Source organism: Corvus cornix, chromosome 9 (genome assembly GCF_000738735.6).
Source record: "Corvus cornix cornix isolate S_Up_H32 chromosome 9, ASM73873v5, whole genome shotgun sequence".
Classification (NCBI taxonomy): Eukaryota; Metazoa; Chordata; class Aves; order Passeriformes; family Corvidae; genus Corvus; species Corvus cornix.
This window is the reverse complement of record NC_046339.1, coordinates 12,486,652-12,502,473: the sequence shown is the minus strand read 5'-3', so window position 1 is coordinate 12,502,473 and position 15,822 is coordinate 12,486,652. Positions and strand designations below refer to the sequence as shown.

Below are 15,822 nucleotides of genomic sequence, written 5' to 3'. Positions count from 1 at the left end.
GAAGTGGGAAAGATGGAACTTGAGAATTAACGTTGAAGGTCAAATTTTAAGGTTTTTGGGTTTAAAGGCCTAGTTTCAGGAATGGACAGTAGTTGAGAGGTTTACTGTTAAGAGAACAGTGGTGCTTGGTGAAGGATGTAAGTTATGAGCAATTATCTTTTAACTGGCCATAGAAATAATAACTTGTTACCATGAATTATGGTTATTGCTGTTGCCAATGGTGTTTACAGTCTTTGTTTTTTCTTCAAATGCTGCTTAAGGCTGCTTTACAGGTAAACTACTTCTACTAGTTTCAATTATTACTGAAACTTTAAGCTTCACAAAACTTGATGAGCCATATCTGTGTGTAATGTAAATGTTCTTGGTTTCTAGTAGCAGTGACGATCACAATGATGTTACTTTTATTGTTGCTTACTTTAATTGACAATTTAATGCTGTCTCTAGAATATAATCAGGGCAGTCAGAATGTACTGTATGTTGTCCTCTTAAGTTCTGTGTTTTGAGTTGTAAATGTTGTCTCCTGTCCTTATCAGTGAAGTCACTGTCGCATTTTTGTGCTGTTAATGCCTAGACTATGCTTTATTGGAGATTCCTCTTACAGCTTGTCCAATCATTTTCTTAGTTTCTTATTCAAATCATGTTGTCTGTTTTTGTCTCCTCCTACTTGCTTTTCCCAACCTGCACACCAAGTTAGCTTTCAGCTCATCAGGATTTCAGAACTGCCTTAGACTTTGGATCTTGTTCTTTTTATCATTACTTGTCATCTGGTCATCCTGTCCCGGATGGCAGCTTTATTCCCTGTTCTCTTCACATGTCTTGTCATGTTGCTTTCCACTGTGTTGCCTCTTAGGCATATGTTCCCAAATCTTCCAATGCCAAATCCTTCCATGTTTTATAACAACTGAAGCTTCTGAAGCTTACTGTGTTGAATATTCCATGAGGTATATATGCATTTAATATACTGAAGTTTTAATCCAATGCTTCAGAATGATGCCTTTCCTTCATTGTGTGGATAAAGAACAGTTCCTTTTCTGAAATGTATAGGTAAGTGCATACGTGCACACACCTACCCACCCACTACCTGTGTTTGCATATATGTGCATATGCATGCAGAATAGTTGCACTAATTAAATAACCCATCTCACTTTTCTGTATAATCATTGTCCTACTTAATTAGGCTGTTGATGGAGAGGCTATTAAAAGTGTCATGGAAGGGCTTGGTCACCAATACAGTGTGATTTCTTTTTTAACAGAGTTGATATCTGATTTACTTTTTTAAATTACTTTTAAGTTTTGTAGTCTATTTACTCAGAAAATATGCAGGAAAGTTTTTGGGGTTTTTTTTCAGTGTAAGAAATTAATTTTTCTGTATTAAACTGGAGCAACACATACTATGAATTAATCTAGAAATTTCGTGATCATTCTGGGAAATTTTTGCAATATATTTTTATAGGGAAAGATTCATATTAAAAGAGTGGTGTCACAGTGTCAATACATCAGACATGACTCATGTTTTCTGAGCTGTTTGCAGCCCACTGCTGTAGCAACACGGTGAATTAAGAAATTCTTGAAAAATTAGTTGCACCTGTGAGCAGCTTCATGGCTTTTTGGTTTTGTGTCAGAGCTAATATTATGTTCTAAAATGAGGGAGATGATACAGGAAAAGTATTTGCATTGAACTTCAGATAGTTTTTGTTGTATTCAAATCCCTTTTTCATTACAGTAAAATCTTCTTCTGAAGCTGGAGTGAGAATGATTTGAAAATTTTTAACATCTTGAGTAAACAAGGTGATAGGAAGCCAGATGCTACCACAGTCACAAAGCAGGTGTAAACCAGAGCTGCCATTGAGAAGTTGTGCAGAATAATTCCCATCTCCAAAACTAAAGATATGCTTGTATTTCAAGTGACTTGTTTGCTCGATGACACTCTCGCATTCTCTCACTCTGTCCTGGACTGTAAACCTTGTCACTTGTGGTGTCTGGTGTTTTAAGCATTTCCTCAAGGGACTTTTCAGCTTAAGCATGTGAAACATCTCTTGCCAATGGGAAGGGAATTGAAGCAACTTTCTAAGTGGGGGGTTTGCACAATTAGTGTCTCTGGTTTAGTGTATGCTGGCCTAACTTTTCAGGTTAGTCTTTCTTTAGTAGTTATGCTCTCCCGTGTGCTGCTTTTAAAACAAAAAACTTGAAAAATGCTACTTCTCTGAAGTAAAAAATCATTTGGGTTACACATTCACTGTTAAAATACAGTTCCTAAGATTTACTGGTAAAATGGTTTGAATAGCTTTCATGGCCTGATAGCAATTTTGAAAGTAATTCAAAAGCTCTGCTGCTGAAAATTATGGGGGGTTTTGTTTTGGTAACAAGAAAATTATACGTAGAGAAACAAAAAACTTGCAAGCTCTGAAATAAATCAAGTATGTGTGATGAATTGATACATTCATATGAAAATGCATTCACTGAAACACTGTCAAGAATATTAAGTGTTCTGTGACACACCAGATTAGTATTATTTCTGGAGATGAAAGTTGTTTCTCCATTGCCAGCTGGTTTGCTGTACCTCATGGACATTTAAAGAAAAAGGGGAAAAAAAAGGCATGAAAGCATGCTGTGTGCTTCACTTATATAACCCATTTCTACATGTTTCTCTTCCAGTAGCAGCCAACCGTGAAAAATGAGTGTCAGAGTAGAAGCCATAGATGTTTCTTCTTTCAAATCCAAATGAAATGTGCGATGTAGCGCTTCAGTGAAAATTACATAATACTGGCTAAATTTTCTTAGTTCTGGTTAGGTGAAATGTACTTTAGTCCTAACTGACACCTAATTAGTTTAATTATGTTTAAAATGAAATCTTTACCAGTTGTGTGCCTGCTGGCAGAATACAAAATTCCGAATCACATACTGTGACTGAGTTTATTAACGTGTGATTCTCTTATGCAGGACACTGGAAAGATATGGGTGGATTTCTCTCCACCCCTGATTATTTTTCATGATTCACTGAACTTTTCCATGCACTAAGATAAAAATAAACTATAATGTGACTGCTTTGCTCCTATTTTTTAATTATAAAACAGTAGAGACTATAAGATCAGAACACAGCTTATTTAGTTTCTTTTTCTACTTTTATCTATGTAATTGAAATGGAGCATATTTTTTTTCTGATTGTTTGGCCATCTTTTTCTTGACTGCAACTTTATCAATGAAGTTTTATGGGTAAAGCACATGGAAGCCTTACTCCCTCCCCCCTCAAGCTGGTAGTCATTTTTCTCTATACTCTGGTGTTTTTTTCTGCTCTGTAAAAGTGGAATTCAATCAGGAAAGTAGTTAAAAATGATGCTAAATGCACTTCATGAGAAGGGTCAGTATTTTAGACAATTTGGGCTGAGAGTGTGGCATGATAAATGATCCAAAAGGTTTTCTGTCATACTTGTATACATCTTCAAAGCATAGTTCTGGACTCACTGGAAAAAGATAGCTGCATTTTCTGCAGCAGTTCTCCAAACCCAGAGGAAAATGTGATTACATATTTTGGACAGAAAAGACTGAGGGAATGTATGTTATCTTTAACTAGACAAGGAGTTGCAGACATCACTGAGGCAGGAAGATGCAAATCTTTAGCAGGTTTCATTATGTTTGGGAGCTGGTAAGTTAGAGTAATTTATCAATTTTTGGGGAAGGTAGGGAATGTGACATCAGCATGTCTAAGTTTGTGCACAGTGGTTTTCTCTTCTTTTTATTTTGAGAGCTTAATTGAAGCCTTTTATGTTCAGCGTGTTCTGATCTAGGAAGCAGGCAGAAAATCAAAGTTATTAAATGCTGAATAATAAATACAAAAATTTGATTTTCTTTTGCTGAAACTTTCATTTGTAACTTGTATGTTTATTCAGATTGGTATATGGTAGTGATATGATAGTTCCATTTTCTTTCAGAACTCTTACATTGATCATCTGTCAATTAAATAATAAAAATCTAGATTTAACATTTCAACATTAGTTAATCTATTCAGATTAGTAACAGCTTAAAACAGTGAGTAATTTTAAGGAATTTGTGCTGTGCTGACTGGGGAGCTTAAAGGGCCTATTTTAATATTTGTCACCATTTCACTATCATGTGTAATTAACCTTGGATTGGACCAAACCATCTGCATGTATAAGAGTAAACATCATGTGTAGCACGAAAGTTGTGTGCATCCTGGACTGTTACATAGGGCTAATGACTATGTTGGTTTTAAAGCTACTTTTTGTAATAAATATTTGTTGCCTCTTTTCCTTTATGTATAGACAAATTTCTAAGGAATAAACTACAAAACAGAGACTTTTAGGTATACTTTTCACACAAAGCTGTTGTTTGCAATTTACATAAAGTAACTACTGAAGATTCAGGAGAGTGATATTACAAAGTGTTCTCTCTTTTCAGTATTTAACTTGTTTGGGTTTTTTATTCTGAAACTTAATTTTCAGTAACATGTCTCTTACACCCTTGTTAAAGGGAAGAAGCCATATGTTGCTAGTTTACTTTAAGGATCTATTTTAATAACAATGAAATGAAATTACAGCATGTATATTATTTTCTTCTCTGGACAAAGTTGTGATAAATTATGTCATTCCATGTGTGCTTTTTCATGCACCCCTAGTAGTTGTTAGTCTCCCACTCACTGAATATCTGAACTCTACCTCCCTGGGAAGAGTCCATGCTGTTCTCAATGAAATGTGAAAGCCAATGATCACCACATGTATTATTACTTAATCTAACCTACCTTTGCTAAAGATGTGAAGCAATCAGCCTTTCTAAAACTTGGAAAGCTGCTATTAATTGTTATTAGCTGGTTTTAGTTGTTATTAGGTTGATGGGAATGTATATTCCTTTGTCCTACTTGTAATTTTGTAATCTTATCCAAGATCATAAAGAAAAAAATACTGCTAAGATCTTGTTGTCATTGCCAGCACCCTGATTACTTTACTTTAGAGTTAACTGATAGCATCATCTTTATTTGATTACTTGTCTTCTAAGTTCCTATGCAGCTCAGCTGTCAACATGACAGAGCTGAAGAAAGTGCTAAAGCACGACTGGTTTTATACAGGTGTCTGCAACAGGCTGCAACTGTTTTTCAGTTTTGACTCGTAACTTTCATTATTTCTTTTCCTCTGCTTTTCTGTCCCCCTTCTTGGGAATATATGGGAGACCATTTGAGCAGACAGTTGAAGCATCAGATGCTCTGTCAACAATTTTTGTCCTCTACTTGGCTGTAGAGGTCACCAATACCTGAACAAGAAATTCCCCTTGTTGCAGGTAAAGTAAAAATCTTCAGCATTCTCATTGCCTGAAATTGCTTTTTTAAAAAAAGCCATCGGGGCTGAGAGTCATGGTTTGGCTTATAAGTGTTGCAAGCAAAACATTATTCCTAGATATTTACTCCTTGACAATAGTACTGCTCATATTTGAAGTTTCATTTTAACTGCAGTGTGTTTTTCTTGTCTTGTTCCTTTGTACTAGGATTACTCCAGCGATGATACTAAACTAGAATACAATGTAGATGCAGCCAATGGCATTGTTATGGAAGGTTATTTATTCAAGCGAGCCAGCAATGCCTTCAAGACTTGGAACAGGTAATTATTCAGAACCTCTATTTTCTGCTTATAAAAATACTGCTTTTTTCACCTGAATTCTGATCTCATTCATGATCTCTGTAACCCACTGACCCCATAGTTTTGACAGAACACTGGGGTCACTGTTAGTTAACGCAGAGATGACGCTTCAAAGCCATTTTTCCTTGTTTTCTGTCCTAGTTGTTCGCAAACCTTTCTCTTGTGAAAGCATGTGCTAGGAAAGTGTTAGAAGACAGAGTAGAATGGAAGTTGTATAGCCATTGGAAGCAGAGAAAAACAGTCAAGGACTCATGTTATTTCTCCTGAAAGATAAGCAATGTAATTGTTATCCTTTAAAATTCCTGTCCTGTGAAGTGACTTTTCCTTAGTAGTTTTGATGGCCCTTTTGGGAATTCAAAATATATTGTTAGTCATGTATCTTTAACAATATATTTTTCTACTATTTACAGTAGAAAACTATGTTTACTATATTTAACAGTATATGTTACTATATTTAACAGTATATTTTTCTACTACTTAAATGTTTTGATTCCTGAGTAGGAATTCTTTTGCATTTTGAAGGGTGTGTGCTTTTTTCAAGGAAATGTATATGCTGGAGCACTTACAGCACAATTGGATACAGGTCTTGAATTTTAAATGCAATTTGTTGAGATATAGAGCTCTCTTTGCTGTCCATGCTCTGCTATTTTTTCAGCAGTGCTTCTGTTAAACTATTTGCTGTGTTTCAAAGAATGTGCATTTGAGTGTGTGGTCCCTTACAATCTTAATTATTCTATACTTCCCTGAGCATATCAGCACACCACAAGCATGTAAGAAATTGGGATTGCTTCAATTAAATCTGTAGACTGATGCAAGGGCCACTGCTGTCAGTAAGAATGTATCTATATTAGCAAGTCATGGGCAACTAGTACAAAGGATTTTGCTTTGGACTGCTTCTGGTCTGGTTCTTTGGCCTGATTATTCATCTGTAATTGTAATGTACCTTCTGGGTTAGTTTCATGCAAGCAGAATTCAGAGTTCTCCAAGACAAATCTGTGAAGTATCAAAGGATGGCGAAGGGAGAAAACTGGGAGATGTGCATCAAAAGCACATTCCTGGTGTGAAGTAAAATGTTAGTGTAAACATACTGAGAAAAATTTGCAGTAAGAGAGCAGGAGACTGTCCTTCATTGGATTCCCAAGGGGCTGAAAGGGTCCTTTTTGCCAAGGTGGTTTGCAGGATTGACTGAACGCAAAACTCTGACCCTGTCTCTGGGTTCCTCTTTTGAATAGCAGGAAGGCCTTGCTCTGCAGGAAGGTGACAGGAGGGAGCAGGACAGGAGTGTCTTCTTCCACATGGCTTCATTCCTAGTAATACTGTACATGTGTCTCATCTTAAAGTGGTTAGAGAGTAGGATTCAATTAAAACTAACTTCTGTATTTTGGTAATTTAAATGGACGCCAAGTAAATAAGGAGAGGTTGTAATTAAATCAAGGTACACAATGACATTCCTTCAGATAAAGTTACAGATTTGAACATACATAATAAAAGCATATCCAAGCAATAATTTATTTAAGAGAGCAAAGATAAATGGCTCATTAATGAGTCAGAGCTGCCTACTTTTATTACATAATTGATATGTACTTAGAGATTTTTCTTCCGTTTATCACAGGAGCATTCAATAAACCTTTAACCTTTTTAATATTAGATTCTTGATAATTTATCTCACTGTGATAGAGTAGTTGGATGCTTTTAGGCAAAAAATAGGATTGGATATACTATCTATAAACAGTTCTGAAATTGAATCAATCATTTAAATTTTGTATTCCACATATTCACAAACCATTACTACTTGTTATTAAACTACTGTTATCATACATAAAATATACATTTAAGACCTTCATAATGAAGACAATTTTTAATTTCTGAATCTAGCCCCCCATTTTTGCTATGTTTTAATAAAAATAAAGAAGTATTTTTGTTATTTTTATTTCTGAATACATTTGTAATTGCTTGCTATGCTGTAGGCACAGAAGGGGTTGCTGCCATTTTCCACTGCCTATTTCACTTGATGGAATGATCATGCTAATTCTTTTCTTATTTTGCTCATTTTGCATTTTTCATTCCTTTTCCTCCTTTCCCTTATGTTTTAATCCTACCCCATTTTTTCACATGACAGGAAAAAGCCAGATCACATCAGGTACCAACCAGCTTCTTTTATACCTTCCCAATGTTTCCTTGGCACGCAAAAAGCTCTTCATTAACCCTGCATTTAATTTTGATTACTTGCAATGGATGTATAAGTGGCTCAGTCTAAGAAAATAACAGAAGGATTCTGCCTGGGATGCCAGTATACCTGCTGCTCAACTCCTTTAAAAGACTTAGAGAGATTGAGCTAGTTTTTAGCTAAAAAGAAATTAAAGCCAAGTTTCTGCACTCAAACTTCTGAGCATACAAGATCAATGTCTTGACTTTTTCCAATTGAAGTTGATGAGATTTTTTTTTTCTTATCAGCTGCATTGGGAATAGATGTGCTTTTAAATGTTGTGCGTTATTAATCACTCTGTTTTAATTACGTGCTGCTAGAGAAGAAAATTGTTTCTTTCTGAGAATCACAAAGCACAATTCATCGTTTTATGTAAAATTCAAAATAAATTGTATATTTCTTTTCAGTATTACTCTCAGTTCTCAGAAATTGGAATTTTTTTCCTATAGATTTTGTGTGTTTTCCTATTTAACAAATACTGTTTTGAATTGTGTAGGTATAAATGATGGAAAACATTCAGTTTCTAAACAGCAACAACTGTATTTAAGCACTACGAAGTGAGACAGTGTAAATTACTTTAATATTCCCAAGAATGTTTTCTCCTTCACCATGCTTCTCTCTTGCTTCTGACAGAATGACATGTTTAAAGAAACTTTGGTAATAATCAGTACTTACTTCATCCATGATGCCTAAAGATTTATGAAATTATTCTTAGAACCTGATAGATGTGGGTTACCTTATAGCAGCACCTTCAGTACAGAGATTGTACCTCAGAAGTTCCTGGCTGATGCTGGTGTAGACCCCCAGCCGTCCATTTGCTACACCAGAGTGTAGATTTCATTGATGGTATTTGGTTAACGTAGAATAACTCCAAGTTTTTGGCCTAAATAAAACTGCTGTGGTGCTGACACCTTGGAGGGCAGCCTGACACTTTCATCTTGTTAAGCATAAAAAAAAATGTATTAACTCTGACATCTACTTCAAAAGTGTGATCTACAAGTTATCCTACATTCTAAATTGTTGATCTTGTTTGGTAAAAGTTTCTTTTAGCAAAGTGCCAAAACATGCACCCTTTTTGGCTGGACTGAAAAAATTTTTTAACAGATTTAATTACTAGTAAAAAAAGGGACTGAAATACTTTCCAAACTTCTAGACTAGGTTTTAAAGATGGCACAAATTTGTGTTACAATTTGTGTGTTCACTTATATCCAATTGATAAGATTAGAGCTGGTTTACTAGAGTAATTCATTAAATATTTAGCTGTAGAACAAATAAAGCATTGCATTAAGTTAATTGCACTACCTAAGACTGTTATTAGAGGTTTGCTCCATTGCTCTTTGTCTTGGGGCAAGGCTGCTTTTTTTTCCCTTTATCACTCCCTTTATTACTTAGGCACCGCTTTTCATGTTGTTCTATTTTGTGTTACATTCAAAAAAAGCACATGAAAAAAAGACTGAGTTTATTTCCTTTTCAAGTCTGCTTTTTTGTTGAGTTTCCTATATAAGTGTTAGCAATAACCTGCCTTATATTTGAGGCATACTTACTGCATCTGTAAATAGATGGTAAAGATGATACCTTTTCAAAAGCAGTGACCAAAATGACTGCTGTTAATAAATTGAAAAAGTCAAGGATGACAGGACATCCTGTTGTTGCTTTTTAAATTAAATGTATCTGCACAACATTTGAAAAGATTAACTGTTAAAAGGTAGAATCTCATCTGTCTACTAAGCACTAACTTTTCTAACAAATACTAGATTTTCTGTTTTGAATCTAACATTTTTTGTATATATTAATTTTTTTAATCATCTTCGTGCGCTTTTTTCTGTGAATGGCTTGTGGTGGTTGAATACATACATGGGGCCCTCTTGTTACTAATTGTAGTAAACTGTAGCTTGAAGCTCAGCAACTGGTGGAGAATAACAAGATCTGTTGCAACACAATATTTTGTGTACTGTTACCATTCAAACTAACTGGCAATGCAGGAAAAAGTGGTGTGTGGTAAAGGTGGGGTATCGGAAATAATTGAGGAATGATGCTGTGGTAAACACAGGTTTGCCTTATAAGCCTAAACAAAACACAAGGTGTAAATTTCACTGAATTGTTTTTTTACATTCCCTTCATTTGTCAGTATGAAACAATGCTAATTGGTTAGCTTTTATTTTGTGCATCCCCAAAAGAGCAAGAAAGGTGTGGTTATGTCTGCTGAGTTTTTTTTTTTTCATTCAGTGGTCTGATAAAACATCATTGTTAGAGATCTGAGGCACATAGAGATCTGAGGTAATTTTTTCCAAAATGTGAGTGCTTTTTCCATTCTCTGAGTTGTGTCCTATGTGAACAGTGAGTTTGACAAAGAAGGATACAGTTCAGAGGAATTTTTAAACATTATATCTTTTGGATTGGATAGGATGCCTTCATTAAATCTTTTATTTGATACTTTCCGTCAAGGCTGAGGCTTAAGTTAGGATCCTACTTTAAACATTTTTGTTGGGGTTTTTTTTAGTTTTTATATTCAGTCCTTTTATTTCAGGATCAAAAATTTTAAGACATGCCCAATATAGATAGATATTAAACCTGCTTGGGGTAGCAACACCGAAGTATTTTTAGTGCCTTAGTAAGCTATTTCTTAGTTCTACTCTTAAAATATTTCACTATTAGTTTACATGGGCTTAAGTATTTTTGTTATTCATACTATCTGAGTTTGTGTTATCAAACAACTACTTAAAATTGTAGCTTGCTGCTAAAATACAGAAGGAAATGTTCTTTGAATTGAAAATGTTTTGTGTGATAGCTTAACTAATGTTGTCATAACATGAATGTGTTTGTTTAGGACTCAAATTATTTGAACCTTGCTTTCTTTTCTGTTTTGTCTCTGCCTTCCCTTTTTTCATTAGTCTCACAAAATATTTGCCAAAACTGACTGCAACATTACTTTTGTGAATTTTTTAATGCGGTCTATCTGTAGACTGTATGTTAGCACATCTCAGGCAAATAAGCACTGTAAAATCAGTTATGTATTCTCTGGATGTCTCTTCATTTGAATAGGCGCTGGTTCTCAATACAAAATAACCAACTTGTGTACCAGAAGAAATTTAAGGTAAGAATCAAAAACTGGCTTGGGATAGTTCGGGGTTTAGGTGATGATTTTCCTGATTGATTGGAGAAACTGCTGACATGGCATCCTGTGTGATCTTCAATAACCTACTGCTTTTTTCTAAATTAGTTTCTCCCATTGTAAAATGAGACTAATTGCTACACTGACAGATTCTGAGATTCCTGTGCAGTGACTTGTAAGCACATACTTTATTTGCTGTGGGTTTTGTAACCTAGTTAGAGCTTTAAAAGTTGTTGGTCCCAAAAGGCTTGTGCTCACTTGCTGGCAGTCAAATATTCCATGCTGTTCTCTGAGCAGTTGTGTTTAACTCTTTCAGGACTTGCTCCCTCTAGTTACTTACTGGCTCACATACCCAATTCAGCAATTGGGGAAAAAAAGCATGAAAGCTTTTGTTACAAAGCAGTCAGGGTTGCTATATACATGTACTTACTATTGAAAATGCACAGTGGTTCAGCAGTCAGTACCTGCCTTGTTGCTTGTGGGAAGTGCAGTAGTTGTATGTTAAAGCAGCAAGTCCAGCTCTGCCCTGAGCCATAGAAGCCTTTTCAGTCGGTTCTTGGGCCCCTGCTCCTTTGTTTGCTGTTCTAGAATCTGCTTTTGCACCATGGAGCTGTAGCTGTTCTTCAGGTTGGAAAAAAATAGAGACTGTATGGAGACGGTGGGGGGAAAAAAGAGGAAAGAGCTTATAGCAATTAATTCCTCTTCACTGCAAACAGACCAGATTCAGGGGCTGTTCTTGTTGTCTGATCTCTTATCTGTTAGATCAAGGGGCTTCATTTCTGTGGTTAGAAAGGAAACGCGCAGTCGAGCACATTTGGTTGGGCATTTTATGTTTGTGAATTCTCATTGTTTGTTTTTTTTTTAACTGCACCTTTAAAATGCTGATAGCTCAGAATGGAATTCTTATGAATTGAATGAAATTTTCAAACCCACTGCCTTCAGCTTCTGGTGTTTTTTTTTTTTTTTTATTTGACACTTACAATACTGCTGATTTAGGTATAACTTTTCTGATTTAAATGTGAGTTAATTGCATCTCTTAGAGTATCTTTGTAGTTTGAATACTGTTGTTTAAATTTAAGGTGTTGATTATTCAGTAAACTGGATTGTAGGTAAAAAGAAATTCTCCGAAGTTTGTATTAAATTTTCATTGAATATAACTAAACATTAAAATTTATCTAAATATATCCTGCTAAGTATCTCCAGATCCACTTAGTTTAAATTTTATTTTGGGAGGAAAATATTAGTGTAAACAGGCAAATAGAATTAAATTATTAATAATTCAGGATTGAATTCTCATCTTAGCATCAACTATATTATGTTTTCTCTGTGACTTTTTTGTTAACTTTCGTCTCTTAGGATAATCCCACAGTAGTTGTTGAAGACTTGCGGCTCTGCACAGTTAAACACTGTGAAGACATAGAAAGACGTTTCTGTTTTGAGGTGGTTTCTCCAACAAAGTAAGGAGAAGTGATGGAGTATGTTTATTTAAAAATAAAAATCATTACATTTAGTTGTTTTAAAATGCAAGATGAACATTTCTCTTGGGATAGATCAAAACAGGAAAAGTATCTGAAAAATTCTGTTCTCTGAAATTTTGGCGGGGAGTAAGTGATGCTGTGAGAAGTGTCCCTGGTATTTAGTTTACTTTTGGCATTAAAATAAACATGCATTCTTGTGCTTTTTGCATAAATGGCTTATGGTGCAGAGCTCTGCTGTGGCTTAGTAGTAGCTGATACTATCAGCTGCTTGGTAATGTAGAAAATAGGTCTCAGTTTCTCCACATTTCTGATTGGTGCAGTGAGAGAGAAACACATGAATATGCTGTTGTCTCGGTGATGTTAAATTATACTTCAGAATGCACTAAATGAAACTACCAATTAAAATTATTTTTCATCTCCAGCAGTGCAGTGTGTTTGTTGTACTTGGGGAAGTTTGGCATCCTGCCACAACAAGGGCAGGACACAGATTCCTCATTAGTGATTTTGAGATGTGACCATATCTAAGTTTTTGATATGAGGTCAACCTGCTTTTGGATTTGGATGCTATCTACACTCCCCACTCCTCCTTACATTTCTCTTCTGAACAGATTGCTGTCCATCCTGATGTTTGCATCCCCAGTTGTGGTTCACTATAACATGCATTTTGCTCTTCCTTGCCTGTGCTTTTTCAACCCATAAGTGTTGGAACAGTTTTGTACTTCATGACCTGTTTCTTTTACTGTTGTTGAGAAAAGTACTGTTTGTCAGAGAGCTTTAAAATTACTCTCTCTTGATCTCAGTGAATGAAAGTGTGTTTTCAAGGACTGATATATGTGTCTTGTGTCATGGGGATAAAATGCATTTGAGGATATAAAAAAAAAATTTGGAATAAGGAAAGGAATAGGAAGCTAAGCCATTCTCAGGGGTTTTGGAAGAGTAATTTTTGTATCTATTATCATTACCTGCAAATAATTTTGAAATAAGGAATTTGCAACTCACAAAGGCTCAGCTGCTTTGTTATCTTAAAGTAAATGGGTTTATTAGATGATGCCTACTAAACAATATACTTGTGGTGATAGCAAGAAACTTGCTCCATAAAAACAGACCCCCAAGGAAATGTGTTGCTGGATTTCAGCTGCTTGGCCACTCTCTCTGAGTACTTTGATTTGTCACAGGAGCTGCATGCTTCAGGCTGACTCGGAAAAGCTGCGGCAGGCGTGGATTAAGGCTGTTCAGACCAGTATTGCCACAGCATATAGAGAGAAAGGGGATGAATCTGAGGTGAGTTTAAAAATCCACCAAACAGCAACCCCCCCCCTTTAGATCCTGAAAATTTTACATATGTAAAACCTCTTTTAATGAGAGGGAGGGAAAAAAAGAATCCATTGTTTGTCTTTCAGTGGAAATGCAATGAAATTTTGAAGGCTGGGAATTATATCTAATCTGTCTTTCACTTCATCATCTTAAAATTACTATGGCCTATATGTTTTTTTGAGATTGTTCTGTAATGTGATTAAAATTCATAGGATATTCTTATATTCAGTTTTATATATCTTCTAAAAGCCTAAACATTTTTTTAGTTCTGTGGCTTGCCTTGGCAGAAGAGATTTTTCTTGGATTTTAGTGCACAGTCAGTATCTGTGGCACTTTTAATTTCTTTAATTTAGCATGTGTCTCTTTTTTGGTTTGTTTGTTTCTTTTCTCTTTTAGAAACAGGAAAAGAAATCATCCCCTTCTACTGGGAGCCTAGAATCTGGGAATGAGACAAAAGAGAAGTTGTTGAAAGGAGAGAGTGCTCTGCAGAGAGTTCAGTGTATTCCTGGCAATGCTGCCTGCTGTGACTGTGGTTTGGCAGATCCTCGCTGGGCCAGTATCAACCTGGGAATCACATTGTGCATTGAGTGCTCTGGGATACACAGGTTGGGGAACTCCTCACAACTGCATTTGATGTGTGCATTGACTTAGTTAGGAAGGGTGGTGTTTGCCTCTTCAAAGGTATATTGAAAGAAAATTAGAGACCCTTGTTCGTAAAAAGAATTAAGGTAACTGCTTTATTTGCATAAATTAATGGTAAATCTGTCTGAGGTAAGATATAACATGTAGTTACAGGTTAATGTGGTTTTTTTCCATGCTGTTTAGGAGCTTGGGAGTCCACTTCTCAAAAGTAAGATCTTTAACATTGGATTCATGGGAACCTGAACTCCTAAAGGTATGATAGTATTTTTGAAACAGGTTTCTATTTGGTACTTTGATTGTTGTTTTAAAGCCTCTGCATCAGAAAGTTCAATGCAGGAAACATATTTGTACCCAGTGTGTGTCTTGCAGTTTTGAGCAGAAGATGTTTCTAGTTGTGTGTTGGTTTATTTTAATTCACACTTTCTTACAATTCATGATCATTTGTGCTACAAATTTGCAATTGAGAACAACTTAAAATGCCTTCAGCTTCACAAGTGCACTCTGAGTAGCAAGTTTCATCTGATACTTTCAACATATAAAAAGGCAAATCTGTTTACAAACTAATAATGTCTTTCAGTGGGCTGAAAATTTTGAAAGCAATATATCAGCCTAAAGCAGGATCATACTCAAAAATTTGAATGTCAACTCTGAGCAGTTAGATGCTTCTGGCTTATAGGAGAATACTCATGCAACTGCTCTTGTGTGTGCTATTTGTGTGCCAAATTTCTAGCTTGAACCATGGTTATAAAAATCATGCGACACTGAAATCCTGAAATAGGAACTCATGCATGGATGCATGCATGCAACTGGATAGCTCTGCAAAGCATTTGTTTCTAGCTGTGATGTTCTGGCACTTAGGTGTTGCTTCTCTATGCTGAACAATCAAAAGACAGGGTGCTTTTTTTGTGGTTAAATAATTTTAATATCAATGTGTTCATACTGAGAAAGCAAGCAACCAACCTCCCCCCCTGCCCCCACCAAAAAAGCTGTTCCTCTTGTACTATTCATGTAAATACCTGAATTCTGCCTGGTATTAGAAACAAGAAATCTGTTTGCAATCCATAGGGCCAGATTCTCCTGTAAGTATTATCTCCAGGCTGGTTTTTGTCTTTGTTCTTTTTCTATAGTTGTATCAGATTATGATTTAGCAAAGATGTCCAATGGGTAATTGATTGAATTATCTCTTGCTGATGGGGTAAGAACAGCTCCTGACAAAGCTGCTGGAAAGAGCACCTTTGTTAATGAGGCCTGCAGGTGTCATTCTGGTGGCTGTTTTTTCAGGCACTTTAAAAGTGACTATATTTTTTTTGTTATTTTACTCAGAATTTTATCTCTCACTGATTGTTTCATTATTATCATATAAACTCATGCTTATTTCTGTAAGTGTACTTTAACTAGTGAAAACCCTAAGTTGTAGATATAGGC

The 15,822-nt window shown here is 35.5% G+C and overlaps 1 protein-coding gene across 9 annotated transcripts in view; it reads left to right on the top strand.

The window, feature by feature from the left end:
- ACAP2 (ArfGAP with coiled-coil, ankyrin repeat and PH domains 2) overlaps nucleotides 1-15,822 on the top strand; it is a 63,912-nt gene that overhangs the window by 33,677 nt on the left and 14,413 nt on the right. For 5 of the 9 annotated variants that reach the window (XM_039556710.1, XM_039556708.1, XM_039556704.1 and 2 more), the window contains 8 exons: nucleotides 261-272; nucleotides 5,494-5,606; nucleotides 7,765-7,785; nucleotides 10,894-10,945; nucleotides 12,320-12,420; nucleotides 13,617-13,722; nucleotides 14,152-14,360; nucleotides 14,581-14,650. In XM_039556710.1, coding sequence (XP_039412644.1) covers nucleotides 261-272; nucleotides 5,494-5,606; nucleotides 7,765-7,785; nucleotides 10,894-10,945; nucleotides 12,320-12,420; nucleotides 13,617-13,722; nucleotides 14,152-14,360; nucleotides 14,581-14,650 — 684 coding nt within the window. The remainder of the gene's footprint in view (nucleotides 1-260; nucleotides 273-5,493; nucleotides 5,607-7,764; nucleotides 7,786-10,893; nucleotides 10,946-12,319; nucleotides 12,421-13,616; nucleotides 13,723-14,151; nucleotides 14,361-14,580; nucleotides 14,651-15,822) is intronic. The other 4 variants (XM_039556709.1, XM_039556707.1, XM_039556705.1 and 1 more) reach the window with 3 other exon arrangements.